Source organism: Pelophylax lessonae (genome assembly GCF_965119305.1).
Source record: "Pelophylax lessonae genome assembly, chromosome: 10".
NCBI classification, from domain to species: Eukaryota; Metazoa; Chordata; class Amphibia; order Anura; family Ranidae; genus Pelophylax; species Pelophylax lessonae.
The window spans coordinates 176365756-176382119 of NC_138777.1; the positions used below are offsets into that span (position 1 = coordinate 176365756).

General features: G+C 40.4%; 1 protein-coding gene across 1 annotated transcript in view; it reads right to left on the reverse strand.

Moving 5' to 3' along the window:
* The window catches only part of LOC309566015 (5-hydroxytryptamine receptor 3A-like), a gene marked incomplete at both ends in the record, with an annotated part of 108924 nt that overhangs the window by 30178 nt on the left and 62382 nt on the right, over positions 1-16364 (reverse strand). The window contains 2 exons of the mRNA XM_082271034.1: positions 3300-3472; positions 9227-9336. Of these exons, the coding sequence (XP_082127160.1) occupies positions 3300-3472; positions 9227-9336 (283 nt within the window). The remainder of the gene's footprint in view (positions 1-3299; positions 3473-9226; positions 9337-16364) is intronic.

A 16364-nucleotide genomic window follows, 5' to 3' on the forward strand; every position in this document is an offset into this window, starting at 1 on the left:
CACACACGCAGACTTCTTTTCCTGATGAGAGGAGTGGACAGCATTCAGAGCGGAGTTGAGAACAGGGAACACCCCTGCAGGAGAGCCGTGCATAGCAAGCCCCGCCCCTCCCCTGCAGCTCTGATCTCCCGATTGAAATATAGATCACACAGCAGCTCTAGATCCTGGCTGCCTGAGCCCAGGGGAGAGCAGTCTGGGGCCATAATTGTGAGTAGCAGACATACCCCCTCTCTCTCACCCTTACCCCCTCTTTCTGTCTGCTCTCTCTCACCTCACCCTTCTCTCTCCCCCCTCTCCCTGTCTCTCTTCCCCCTCTCTCTTTCACCCTCTCCCCCCCCATCTCTCTCTCCCCCTCACACCCCCTCTCTCTCTGTCTCACTCAAGTAAGTGCGGGAATGCTGAATGCTTGCACCTAAAATAAATCTATAATTTTTAGCTATACAGAACTACAGAAATGTTTTTAAAAAGATTAATGTATTTCACCTGCATATCCACTGAAAATACACAGCAAAAGATAGTTTGTACTACTGTAAACCATAAAAAATGAAGTCTCACTGCATTTTTAAATAATTATTTTCATTATATTATATGAAAATAATTCTATAAAAATGCAGTGAGACTTCATTTTTATGGCTTACAGTAGTACAAACTATCTTTTGCTGTGTATTTTCAGTGGATATGCAGGTGAAATACATTAATCTTTTTAAAAACATTTCTGTATAGTTAAAATTATAGATTTATTTTACATGCACATATATATATATATATATATATATATATATATATATATATATATATATATTTGTTTTCCATCATTGCCGGCACAATAGCTGAATTTATAAATCAGGCTGACGGGAAGAATAGCTAAAAGACACAAAATTCTGTTTGCAGTCTCTCGCATCTATGGATCAAACAGTGTCATATTTCACATATTGGTTGTGTATTTGTTAGGTCATTTTTTTTGTGTATAGTTCCAAAGTTTTGAGGAATGCCTTTTTTTGTTGTTGGCGTTCTGTATTTGGAATTTGACGGTCACTTTTCCGGACCTCGGACTGAATGGAAAATTGGTGAATGGACCTTTCAAGTTTACATTTGAGTACCCCTGGCCTAGGCTATAAGAAGATTGCCAAGACCCTGAAACTGCAGAGCCTGAGCTGCAGTTCGGTGGCCAAGACCATACAGCCGTTTAACAGGACAGGTTCCAATCAGAACAGCCTCGCCATGGTCGACCAAAAAATTTGAGTGCACGTGCTCACCATCATATCCAGAGGTTGTCTTTGGGAAATAGATGTATGAGTGCTGCCAGCATTGCTGCAGAGGTTGAAGGGGTGGGGGGTCAGCCTGTCAGTGCTCAGACCATACTCTGCTCACTGCATCAAATTGGCTGCATGGCTGTGGTCCCAGAAGAAAGCCTCTTCTAAAGATGATGCACAAGAAAGCCAGCAAACAGTTTGCTGAAGACAATCAGACTAAGGACATGGATTACTGGAACCATGTCCTGTGATCTGATGAGACCAAAATAAACTTATTTGGTTCAGATGGTGTCAAGAGTATGTGGCGGCAACCAGGTGAGGAGTACAAAGACAAGTGTGTCTTACCTACAGTAAAGTATGGTGGTGGGAGTGTTATAGTCTGGGGCTGCATGAGTGCTGCCGACACTGGGGAGCTACAGTTCATTGAGGGACATATGAATGCTAACATGTACTGTGACATACTGAAGCAGAGCATGATCCCCTCTCAGCCACAGAGTGGCATTCCAACATTTACAACTCCAAGACGACCAGTGTCTTGCTAAAGAAGCCGAGGGTAAAGGTGATGGACTGGCCAAGCATGTCTCCAGACCTAAAATTGAGCATGTGTGGGGCATCATCAAACGGAAGGTGGAGGAGTGCAAGGTCTCTAACATCCACCAGCTCCGTGTTGTCTTCATGGAGGAGTGGAAGAGGACTCAAAATTTCAAAAAGAACCATAAGGACTAAAAGCTGCTGTGGATGAGGTAAGTGGGAGATAGGCACATTGGGATGGCTGGGGCAGAATATACATTAGAAGAGGCTTCTATTCATTATGAAAAGGGATATTCTGCCTGAAAAGGTGAACTTAGACTTAAATTTCTCCCAAACTAAACCGCCCGTAGAGTGTTTTACAAACTTTTATGTTCAGCTTTGCCAAGCATACCGTGGCAGAGGGGCCCAGGCTAAATTAGGGACGGTTTTTTGTTACCTTAAAATGTATATCCAGTCAAAATGTTTTCTTTAGTGGTTGTAAACCCTCACACATACCCAGGGAAGTGAACAGCCTCAGATGATACACAGAGATGAAACAAATCCTCCTACATGGGTTTTACTTGTTTATCTGCAGTCTTCCATTCCCTATAACCCTTCAAAAGTGATTGTGTAAAAAATCTTTCTTCATTTGTCAGGAGCACAGAGGAGGGGGCTGATAGGCTGCAGTTACTGTGTATGAGGGCTGATTGGAGGAAAAAAACACATGTCCCTCCTCACAGCAGAAGAGATGTGTTGTGACTAGACAAGCCCTGTTTGGAGCTCTCACTCCCCCTCCCTTCGGCCACAAATTTTGTCTCATGTGTCAGAAAAACTTCTCAGAATGACTTTTGCCGATAATAGAGAAATGAAGCACCAGAGAGAAACGACACTTAGAGCGTTGGAGAGAGATAAGTAAACACAGCAGCTATATGTGCTTTGTTCAGATTCCATGACTGAGGTTTACGACCACTTTAAGTTTTGGATAAAATGGGAAAGGATTAGAGTTCCTAACAGTTTTACTGTTATCTAGGATGTCATTAGAGAGATTTCCTCTAACATCCTGTTCTGCTGACTGCAGTTCCACCAGAATGGAAGTGAGGGGAAATCTGCTACAAGATACAAGTATTTATACTTATGTCTCTCTATATTAAGGCTATTAAGGGGCCCTAAGAAGGAGCTGTGCGCAAATGTTCTCTTGATTGTTGCTCCGTGGCACTATCCATAGACTGGAACTGGCAAAAATATTATAAAGACCAGCAATGACCATTTTATCTACTTGAATGTTTATCCTTTATACTAACAATGTTAAATAGCTATGCATATATATATATATATATATATATATATATATATATATATATATATATTTTTTTTTTTTTTTTAAGTGCTGCCATTCAGATGATATACAGTAGGTATGAGTACCAAAACTGTGCCCTAAAAGATTAAATACATGTATTTAGAGCAGAACTTATTACAGAACAAAGATCTTTTCCAATAAAAAACATGTCAAACACATGATCAATGCAACAAGCATACCTGTGTAAACATAAGAGCCAAAGGAGAGACTGCATTTCTGGGTATCAAAAGGGAACTTAAAAATGTCCAAATTGCAGGTGCTGATAATGCGTAGTGGCATTGCATTTATGATTTGCCCATCGTTATACAGTATATAATATGGAATTTCTGGAGATGCATAATCATTTTCTGTCCTATGGAATGGGAAATGTGATTAGCTACAAAGCATAATGCAAATATTTCATCATACGGATAATGCATTTTAACCCAGAATACACTTTTGATGCACACCTCCTAAATTTCTGAGATCAGAAAGGAGGGACAAATTTAAGTGTGATACCTCTAGCTATATTCACACCACACTACTCATTTCCCTCAAAAGATACTAAATTGGCATAATATTTAAATGAATCTGATAATTTCACAACTCATTTCTCGTCAGCAAGCAAAGGTCACCAAGTTAGCTCTGTTACAGCGTCATATATAATCCATTACTAAAAGTTGAAAATAGCAGTCAGTGCAGCCAACATATAGCAGTGATGAGAATAAACAGTAATCTTAGTAAGCAGACCTTTGCCATGCTTGAACTTGATAAGTACACATTTAGCAACCCCATTCAGATTTCAACTAAACGATCCAAACTACCTGTAGCCAAGCTTTTTTTTTTTCATTCAATCCAGCGGGCTGAACAAAAAAAAACTGACAGCTCAGGTCGTAGCCACTGTCCTAACTGTGCAATGTTAGTACAAAGATCTCCCCTGCCATGGGTTCCTAGTACTCAATAAATATCAAACAATGCTGCGCCAGAAAAAAGTGCAATGTGCTAACAAATGTAAATCTTCAAAAACATTCAAATAGAATTCATCAAAACATTGTATCAAAAAAATTGTATCAAAAAGTAAATTGCAAAGTATAAATTAAAAAATGTCCCTGTAAACACATACAGTGTATTATCAATTCACCATGGGTGATACTTCAGTGCAAAAACCGCAAACAAAAGTGCTCTGTGCTTCTCCATCACCCTTGTAGATGAGCCTCTCACCTCACTATCTTAACCCTGTTTCACCAGCGGGTCAGAATAAGCAGTTCCCTACTAGGGATAACTCCAATTTACTTATTTATACTTTGCACTTTACTTTTTGATACAATTTTTTGATTAATTCTATTTGAATGTTTTTGAAGATTTACATTTGTTAGCACATTGCACTATTTGCACTTTTTTTCTGGAGCAGCATTGTTTGATATTCATGTATGTTGATGTGGAGTGAAAGACATTTGTGTTAGCAGCCGGTGTTCCGTGAGAATTACCTACCCGTGAGAAAAACCTACCCTCGTCACTCCTGGCTAGGAACAGCTGAGCCGCGCAGCAGTGCGCATGCTCCCAGCCCCAGATACGTAATGGAACAGATGAGGAGCTGACTAGTGCGCATGCGCACTAGTATGAAATAATCACGGTGTACCGTGAGAAAAACCTACCCACGCGGCGGTTACATTAAAACAGCTGTGCTGCACTATGAGTCATCTCCGCTCCTGTCCCTGTCACTACCCTGATCTTGGCTAGTAAATATAAAAGCGGCTCTCGGCTCCGTGATTTATCTTTTCATACAGCCGCCGCCGCTTTTATATTAACTAGCCCAGATCAGGGAAGTGACAGGGATAGGAGTGAAGATGACTCATATTTCATCCGAGCTGTTTTAATGTAACCGCCGCGTTACGATGTACAGCTCGGCACCGGAAGTGACGAGGGTAGGTTTTTCTCACAGGTAGGTAATTCTCACGGAACACCGGATTTCAATGCACTTTATTAGCTTTTTGGATGTTTATTTTGTTAACACTTTGATAAGATTGCGCTGATTGTATTCTTGATTTATCCTATTACTCGATGGACTACAGTTCTCAGGAGGGCTTTTGCAGTGGGGAGGAGAAAGAAACAGCATCTTCCCAGGGTGCTTGTGGAATTGTGCAATCTTTTTCTGAGAAGACATGGAGGTAAACACATCCCGGTAAACAGATCTGGTTGTAGTGGGGCTGGGGCCGCAAGCATGTCATTACAAGACCACAGAGAGAGAGAGTACTAAAGAGTGCAGGACTACGCCATCACCACCGAGAGTTCTGCTCTGCACTCCCATTAAGCGTTACCGCTGTTTGAGCCCATCATTTTGCATCAGCTTACAACATCTGCAAGCAGCTGCCCAGATTTCCAGTATACCAAATTTACCCAGAAGGAAGAACAGCTCCATGAAAGACTTGGCACTGTAATCACCCCTTACTGCTAGCAGAAGCAGTTTGGGTGCTTCAACAACCATGTTCACAGACTACCCAAACAGGCTCCCAAAGATCACGCCCAGTGACCAGATTCAAACTCTCAGACTTTGCCGCCAGATGTAGAGGAAGGGGAAAGCAGCGAGTTGGAAGATGTTTATATGGACTGGTTGTGGCCAACTACACTGCCAGAGACTGACACTCCTCCTTCTGCCAGTGAGACAGATACTAAAACCCTCAGGCCCGAGGCTCCAGAATTTAGAACCCAGATTCACTTCCTGGAAAGTCAAGAAGGTCCCCCAATTCCCCTGACCATAGAAGACACAGACACTACTCAGCCATTCACAGAACCAGAGGGTTATGGGCTTCTAGTACTCAATAGACTAAGAGTCCCAAGAGGGCATATGTAAGATAAACCAGATTCCTAGTACCAGAAAACCAGTGTGGAGTTGTATTCGTACTTATGCACATGTGCATTGCAAACATGGTCATTTTTCCAAACAAAGTGGCAATGTCAGATGTACTATTCCAGTTTGTCGCATGCATATACATAGCGTACATACACGGGTATGCACACTTGGCGTCCAGTGGCCTATTTAACATGTCTGGGGGGGGGGGGGGGGGGAGGGGTTGTACTGCGCTTTAAGGGTGTTTTAATAGATCTCTTAAAATTCACTAAATATGATAAATAAATCTATATAGTGCTTCTCTGTGTATATCATATGACTACATAAACATGTGCAAAATATTATCACTAATCCAAATTCATCACATTAGTAAAATACAATATTAAATACTATAAAGTGCTTAGGTGTCACAATCACAATATAAATAAATATAACTGAAAGGTGCTTATATTGCTTAAAGTAAATCCGTGCATAATCATATAAATCAATGTGTTCAATGCCAACCAGTGCGAGTGCCTTTCTCCTATAATCGTATATATACACTTGGTGTTCCAGTATTAGTGAAAAACAGAAATTCTCATCAAAAAATGAATATAAAAGTGTCCAATCACAAAATTGTAAAAAAATATAAATATATTAAGTAATTCACAGTGCTGATTATCTTCCTCCGCCTTTAATTTCCGTGATTACGGGTTTTTTTCAGTGATCACACTTCTAGGTGTCCTAAATGCTCACCTCAGTGAGGTCAATAATACGCCTGTATCATTAGACCTATGGTGGATGTGGCTCCTTTAATTCGCTATCCCAACACAGTCGTGTTCTTTCCTGGGGAATCTCAGTCTCTCCTGGCCTCAGTCTGTCTCTTTTCCCTGGGGTGGGCTTCCTATAGGGGCTTTTTGGGTCCTTCCGGGATCATTTTGGTAACTTCAACTCTCATCTTCGTCCTCCTCTGCCTCGACTCTCCAACTCACTCACTGCCTTGAGTGAGGTGAGATTGATGAGAATTTCTGTTTTTCACTAATACTGGAACACCAAGTGTATATATACGATTATAGGAGAAAGGCACTTGCACTGGTTGACACGAAACACATTGATTTATATGATTATGTACCAATGCAAACATTTTTAAAAAAAAAACAATAGTTTTTACAGGAGCGTTGATTTTAATGAGGCTTAAAGTGAAACGATAAAAATGAAAAATTCCTTTAAATATCATGCCTGGGAGGTCCCCTTAATGCGCCTGTAAAGTGGCACATTTGTGCGATGTATGTAGCCTGCTACAGCAATACTGACACTTCTAAAGGAAAAAATGTCATTCAAACTTTCTCTCGGCTGTAATGTATTGTCGGCTCACAGCAATACAGATAAAAAAACATGCCAAAATTGAAAAGAAAAAAAAAAAACGATGTGGGGTCCCCCCCCAAATCTATACTAGACCTAGACTAGATGGGGGGGGGGACAAGCGAGCGCCCCCCCTCCTGAACCATACCAGGCCACTTGCCCTTGCGTTGATGGGGACAAGAGCCTCTTCCGGACAACCCTGGGCTGTGGTTGTCTGGGTCTGCAAGTGGGGGGCTTATCGAAATCTGAAAGCCCCCATTAACAAGGAGGCTCCCAGACCCGGGCCACCCCCCCCCCCCCCACTATGTAAATGGATATCGGATACATTGTGCCCCTACCTATACGCCAAAAAAGTCTACAAAAAAATAAAGACAAAAGCCAGTTTTTGACAAGTCCTTTATCAAAAAATAAAAAGATAGCGTCCCCTGATGTAAATCCATCGTCAATCACGTCACCCGTCGCACCCGAAAAATAGAAAAAAAAAAAAGACGCTCGCGCTTCTTCACACGCCTCCCGCGTAATAAGCTGTTTGAGCTGTGACAGCTTTTTTATAGGAAAGGGGCAGGGACACCCGGTTGCATCACCCAGTAGCACTGCCCCTTCGGATGTGACATCAGTAATTTATTCTCTGCACCAGCGCAGATTCCTATATAAGAGCTGTCACAGCTGAAACAGCTCATTACATGGGAGGCGTGTGACGAGGCGGGAGCGTCTTTTTTTTCGAGTGTGGCGGGCAACAGGATTGACGATGAATTTACATCGGGTGACACTGTTTTTTTATTTTTTAATAAAGAACTTGTCAAAAACTGGCTTTTGTCTTTATTTTTTTTGTACACTTTTTGGGTGAATGGGTAGGGGTACGATGTACCCGATATCCATTCACATGAGGGGGCGGGATCTGGGGGCCCCCTTGTTAAAGGAGGCTTCCAAGTTCCGATAAGCCCCCCATCCGCAGACCCTGAAAACCACAGCCCAGGGTTATCCGGAAGAGGCTCTTGGTATGGATTTTTGGGGGGACCCCACACTGTTTTTTCTTTTTTAATTCTGTCATAGGGTTCCCCTTAACCACTTAAATACAGGGCACTTTCACCTCTTCCTGCCGAGACCAATTTTCATACAATACACTTCAGTGGCCTCACTACAATCACAGCACAGCAGTAAACTGACTGTAATACACTGTGTAACATAAGAATCAGCCCTACACTACACTGCTTGATATATAAAGTACACACCAATAACTGATAAATATACTGTATATACTCAACTATCTGAGATATCCTGCAATAGCAGAAAAAAATATATATACATACTACACTAGCTGATCTATTACTAGATAAAACGCACAATCCACTAACTACCTGCCTAATCTCACTCCTATCTCGCCCTAAAACACTCTACATGGCTGCCATGTAAGCAGCAGCTTTATATAGTGTGGGGCGTGGACTTAGCCCCTGAACCATGATTGGCTAAAGGCCGTTGGCCAATCATGGTTCTGACAGGACATTGTGCTGTGATTGGCCAGAGCATATAGGTCATGTGCATGCTTTGGCCAATCATCAGATCATCAGTAATTTATTCACTGCACCACTGCAGTGCATTATGGGGTGCTCATCGGTGGGCGAACTTCCCGCTGAGCGCCCCATTTATTTGTGTGTTCAGCGAACGCACGAACGCCCAATGTTCGAGTGGAACTTAAGTTCGACTCGAAGCTGATCCCTAATAATGATCTTGAAAGACCAATTCAACAAGGAAGTATTTTTACATATATTGGAGACCTGGTAATATTCAATGCAATACATCCCCTTTTTCTACTGAAGTTTCTGGTCTGCCCAAATCACGGAAATTGGACAAACCAGAATGTAGGGTAAGATATTGGTGCGTTATCAATACTTGGAAGCTGTCACTTCATATAAGAACCATCACACTGAGCTCACTTACATTTCGTAGATGTAAAGGTCTGGTTTCCAGAAATATTCACTGTTAACAAACAGTTTCCTTATTCCACAAAAGTCATTTGGATTCCAGCTAATGTATTCATCTCTCCATGCCTGGAAGGTAAAAGCAAAAATAAATTACCCAGGATACCTGCTTAATCTCATCCTTATATGGTAGTCTTTAGAGGAGAGAAAACAGTCCCATGGACACTAGCGCAGTTAAACCTTCCCCCTCACAAAGTATTGTTACATATTTAGGCTCACACCTCCTTTTCCTTGTATCTGGAATCTCATAGAAGCACTACATTTGGGAACACCAGCCTTTCACTAATCCCACCAATGGCATCATAGCACACTTGTAACAAAAATGGAAATTGAAGTGTCATGCAACTGCTAAGAGGTCCAGATATAACTTCATTCCAATAAATGATGGTAAGTATAAAAACTGCGCTCAGAGACTGTATGTAGCTGCTGGCACTTTACTAGACATACAGTGGGGATCGAAAGTTTGGGCATCCCAGGTAAAAATTTGTATTGATGTGCATAAAGAAGCCAAGGAAAGATGGAAAAATCTCCAAAATGCATCAAATTACAGATTAGACATTCTTATAATATGTCAACAAAAGTTAGATTTTATTTTCATCATTGACACTTTCAAAATTACAGAAAACAAAAAAATGGCAACTGCAAAAGTTTGGGCACCTTGCAGAATTTATAGCATGCAAGGCTGAGACTTGCCAGTGTCATGGATTGTTCTCAATCATCGTCTGGGAAAACCAGGTGATGTCAATCTCAAAGGTTTTAAATGCCCAGACTCATCTGACCTTGCCCCAACAATCAGCACCATGGGATCTTCTAAGCAGTTGTCTAGAAAACTGAAACTGAAAATAGTTGACGCTCACAAAGCTGGAGAAGGCTATGAGAAGATAGCAAAACGTTTTCAGATGTCAATATCCTCTGTTCGGAATGTAATTAACAAATGGCAGTCATCAGGAACAGTGGAAGTTAAAGCAAGATCTGGAAGACCAAGAAAAATATCAGACAGAACAGAACGCAGGATTGTGAGAAAAACAATTCAAAACCCACATTTGACTGCACGATCCCTCCAGAAAGATCTGGCAGATACTGCAGTTGTGGTACACTATTCCACTATAAAGAGATACTTGTACAAATTTGGTCTTCATGGAAGAGTCATCAGAAGAAAACCTCTTCTACATCCTCACCACAAAAATCAGTGTTTGAACTTTGCAAATGAACATATACTGTAGACAAGCCTGATGGATTTTGGAAACAAGTTCTGTGGACCAATGAGGTTAAAATTGAACCTTTTGGCCAGAATGAGCAAAGGTACGTTTGGAGAAGAAGGGGTACAGAATTTAATGAAAAGAACCTCTGTCCAACTGTTAAGCATGGGGGTGGATCAATCATGCTTTGGGGTTGTATTGCAGCCAGTGGCACAGGGAACATCTCACATGTAGAAGGAAACATGGATTCAATAAAATTGAGCAAATTTTGGATGGTAACTTGATGCCATCTGTGAAAAAGCTGAAGTTAAAGATAGGATGGCTTCTACAAATGGATAATGATCCTAAACACACCCCGAAATCCATGGGGGATTACATCAAGAGGCGTAAACTGAAGGTTTTGCCATGGCCTTCACAATCTCCTGACCTCAACATAATTGAAAATCTATGGATAGACCTTAAAAGAGCAGTGCGTGACAGACAGCCCAGAAATCTCAAAGAACTGGAAGACTTTTGTACGGAAGAATGGGCAAAGGTACCTCAAACAAGAATTGAAATACTTTTGGCTGGCTACAAAAAGCGTTTACAAGCTGTGATACTTGCCAAAGGGGGCAGTACAAGGTATTAACTCTGCAGGGTGCCCAAACTTTTGCAGACGCCATTTTTTTGTTTTCTGTTATTTTGAAAGTGTAAATGATGGAAATAAAATCTAACTTTTGTTGATATATTATAAGAATGTCGAATCTGTAATTTGATGCCTTTTGGAGATTTTTCCATCTTTCCTTGGCTTCTTTATGCACATTAATACAAATTTTTACCTGGGATGCCCAAACTTTCGATCCCCACTGTATAGTGCCAAAAACATAAATAAACAATAGTCCAGTGCTCAAGGTGATATGTGGAACAAAAAAGCAATATGAAACCTTGATGTAAGAATAAGTTCCTGATAACACTAGTTATAAAGTGACTTGAATCATAATACTTATTGAGTCCATTGAATAATATACCAGTGATGTAGTAACCAAAAACATTCAAAGGAATCATAAATAAAACTAGATCAAACCAAATGCAAATAGTGTGGTACAATGCAGAAAATGCAAACCAACGTTTATAGGTAAATCAAAAAGATCCTAATGTGTAGTAGTCCATCGTAGGCAATAAATCCCATAAGTTGAGTAGAGGTCACCCGTGAAGAGACAAAATATGATCAAACTTCACCATCGCTGTGTGATCCACCACCGTAATATAAAGTCAGCACGCTTTCCAGAAAGTGTGGACTCATATACTGGTATGTATTGAGTCAACCGCGCAGTTTTGGGGAATCACCCCAATCGCACTCCCATATAGTTGATAGGGAAATCCACCAGCCCAGAATTGGATGGGAAGATTCAACCTTCAGAAGGCAGGCTCCCGACACATGGCAAACCACATTAGACTGGTAAGCAATTCTTGAACATGTATGGAGGAAACAGCAAGCAACCACACATAATCATAAACTGTATCAAAATGTTTATTTGTAAAAACAGATGTACGCTTACATGTATCCCCTTAAAAATAGCGCTACATAGTCAATCATCAAATCCATGGATATAGGGAAAGAGATCGCCATGACATCACAAGCACAATCTCATATTTTACATTTAAAAACATTGAACTGCAGTTTCCACTGCTTTAACCAATCTTCCAGAAATGGCAAATCATGTTCCATGTTACAGTCACCTCTAGGGATATCAACCCTATTACACACCTTTGTTTTATCAGAAAAAAAGACATACCTTGCTCAACAAACCTTTAGTTATATCACTGGTCTCTGTTCCCAATGAATCCCTTTTAGAACCACACTCTGGTATCTATCCCTTAGCAAACTGCATATCCAGCTAATCACCCAAGGCAGAGGCATAACTAGAACCTTCAGGGCCCCAATGCAAGAAACCATGAAGGGCCCCCCGGATTGCTGCACACTTTTGGAAGATCATTATATTGATCAAATTTGTGGACTTTCTTCACTTTTATTACGGACTATTTAATTTTTTGTGTATCTTTATTTTATTCACCAGATATCAATTATATTTATCCCTATAAGTGTTTTTGGAGATCCCAAACACTTTTATTTCACTTGGCACAATATTTAATTTTTAGTACCATTTTTTATATATTGATTTTCACCTGGATACCCATTATTTCACTATATTGGAAGATTTCTTTGTTTTTTGGTATTGACATTTTACTCCTGATATTAATACACCACTTGGCACGTTTTATCACTTTATAATTGTTTTACTTGGATATCCACATCATCATTTTTTAACAGCACTGCCACCTAGTGTTTACATTATTTATTACACGAGTCACCTTAATTATTTACTTTTAGACTCACATATCTTTTATCAATTGGAGTATATCTATTGCCTTCAGGCACTGTTCACATTTTATTTATTTATGTTGTCTCACCTTATTTATTGGATTATTTATTAGATACTAATTATTTACTAGTGATATAAGTTTATCAATTGTTGGTTAGAATACATATTGTGGCATAACATCAGAACCAATGGGTATATATAAGGACCATTACTTATACCATTGATATCATATTTTCATCACCTATATTTACCCTGCATTTGTGAGATACATTACTCCCCTGTATATATATATTTTTTTACAAATATTGGCAGCGCCAATTACCCTATAAAATTCCCATTATCCTGATATAGTTTTACTATATTTTTGGGGTAGGCTGCAGCCAATCAAGTAACCAGATCCATTCGCGTGGAATTCTCTCTTTATCCCCGGACCCCTGGCCCGGGCCCTTCCCTTCAAGCTTGGGGCTCTTCCCACTCTCATTGCGGGGCCCTTTATTATGGTCCCACAGGGGGACCCTTTCTTCTACCTGTCCTCTTATGTACTAGCTCCCCTAATTTGTGATAGCTCGTTCTAAGAAACATAAGATACGACCTCAGCCACACCCTATTTTTGCCCAGGCAATTTGTTGCACTTTATACAGTACATCCTGTTATGACTCCCTTCTCAGGGGCTAATTCATATGTGCAAATATCCTCCGTATGTCTCCTGTTCATTTTGTTAATAAAACACTTGAACAAGAAAAAATAAATTTAACAATGCATTAATGAAGACAGAGCTGCATTATTTTTATTTTTTTATATCTGCCTGGATTTCGGATTTGAGGATATGATACTATTGGTGAATAGAAATGTAGTGCACCAGTCTATGCAATGCCTCCCAGGTGGTTGGACACTAGGGATGATCGTACTTTTGAAAAGTTTGGTTCGGCCAGAACACCCAAACTTCCCGAAAATTCGGGTCCGGATTCCAGAACCCCATTGAAATCAATGGGACCCGAACTTCGGTAATCAAAAAACACCATTTTGAAGCCCTAAAACCCCCCAAAATGCCCCTAAAAAGTGCCTAGGGTTCTGGGTCATGCCCCAGGGACTATTAATCACACAAAAAAAAGTTCTTAAAAATTGTCGTTTTTGATAGAGAGCCAATTATTGAAAAAATTATTGAAAAAAAAAAAATAGGATTTCTTTGGATTTAGTGTCTGGGGGGTCTAAAAAGTGTACCTGTGAAGTTTCAGCTCTGTAGCATGTCCAGAACAAGAAAAAAAAGATAATTTATCTTAGAATTTCAATAGCGCAGGGATGGGGCTACGCTTCTTTCACACCTGCGCGTTTTTGTTTCAGGCGTTTATTGGGCATTTTTTGGGCGTCTTTGAAAGCAGGCATGACATCTGAACTTCTGTATATGGGTATATATATATATATATATATATATATATATATATATATATGTGTATATATATGTGTATATATATGGAATCAAAAAACACAATTTTGAAGCCCTAAAACACAATAAATGCCCCTAAAAAGTGCTTAGTGTTCTGGGTCATGCCCCAGGGACTATTAATCACACACAAAAAAGTTCTTAAAAATTGTAGGCAGGCATGACATCTGAACTTCTGTATAGGGGTATATATACACACACACACACACACACACACACATATATATATATATATATATATATACACACACATATAGGTGTGAAAGGAGCGAAACCCTATCCCTGCGCTACTGAAATTATTTGCAGGGATGGTGTTACCCTCCTTTCACACCTATATGTGTGTTTATGTATATATATATGTGTGTGTGTGTGTGTGTATACCCCTATACAGAAGTTCAGATGTCATGCCTGCCTCCAAAGACACCCAAAAAATGCCCAAAACACGCCTGAAACAAAAACGCCCATGTGTGAAAGGAGCGGAGCCCCATCCCTGCCCTACTAATAATTCTAAGAAAAATTATCTTTTTCTTCTGGCGGTCACCCTGACATGGATGAGTTCTGTCACCCTGGCATAGCAGTCAGAGTCAGTTCACCCTAAACTACACTACGGTCACCCTGACACGTAACACTTTCCCTACAGAAACTAGATTATTGAATCTAACTATAGTGGTATATAGTACCCTAACTACACTGCATATCCCTTTCCTCACACTAATAATTGCTAAAATACACTTTTGCAGCAGGAGTAACAGAACTGCTTCCACTCTCTTCCAAAGCCTCTCTATTACAGTGCTAGAGATTTGGCGGGGCTATGTTATATACTGGGGGGCGTATTCACTACTGATTGGCCTCTGGACCCCCTAGTCACTCCAATCACATTCTTAGCAGACTCCTGCCCCCTCAATTGGCTTTTACTCATGTTTCTGGTCCAATCACGGGCTTTTAAAGCCCAGTTCCTGTCCCATTGCATTTTGGGCGTTTCTGGTGCCGAATTCCGAACTTTTACCGCAAAAAGTTCGGAATTCGGCCGAATTTCGAACAGTCAATGTTCAGGTCGAACCGATGGTCGACCCGATACGTTTGATCATCCCTATTGGACACACGTTATTTTTGGTCAGCATTTTTTTGATCTTGGTAAGTAAAAACCCTCCCTCACTCTTGTCACACTTTTGTTACTTTTTTGACCCGATTTGACCTTGCACTATTGGGGCATTCCCATGCACTGGTGTCACTGCCTCACCAAGTTGCATTTTATACTTTATGCTCTATAACACATATACTTAGTTTCACATGTGGATTTTTATTCAATTCAGCTGTGCAGGTCACTTTCACCATGCCACCTAATTGTACCATGTGGTTGCTTTGGCCATTCAGTCATTATTTTAATATTTTCTCACCAATTTTTTTATCTTTTCGTCATGTTTTACTTTTATTTTTAATTTATTGTGCACACCATCACCCATATACACTCTTTTTTCTAGCCACCATCCTGGTAGGCCATGTTGGATGGTTCTGTTCCTCCGTTTTCCATCTGTCCTGTTTTGCGCTGCTGGCCCATTTCTGATCCTTTACCCACAAACGTCTCCCTTGGCTGCCGGTGAATTTTGGCATGCAGCATCCGGCATCTTTGTAAGTATGGAACCTTTATAGATTATGTCTATGCATCAACCCCTAAAGAGTGAGACTGAACTCACGAAACGTGTTGGGTCACCATAGATGCTATGACACATTTACCATAGACTATTTGATTACTGTATGTAACCATGTAATGAATTTGTATATTTGGGCCAACTGTTTGGCATTATACCACCTTTTCCCACTTTTATTGCTGCCATATACTCAATAAACCTGTACTATCTTTTTATTACTGGCTGTGTGGTGCTTCATCTGAAGTCCCAATGGGCTATACAATGCATTTGCTTGTACAATGGGAATGGAGGCGCCTCGCAGGGTACTACCAACCATCTTTTGTTTCTTAGTGCTCCTTTATACCTTCACATATCCTGGATATTACTAGGAGTGCAGTGCCATCTGCTGGTGGTAACAGACAACACAGCAAATCTATTCTGATTAAATAGTGCTATAGGAATACCA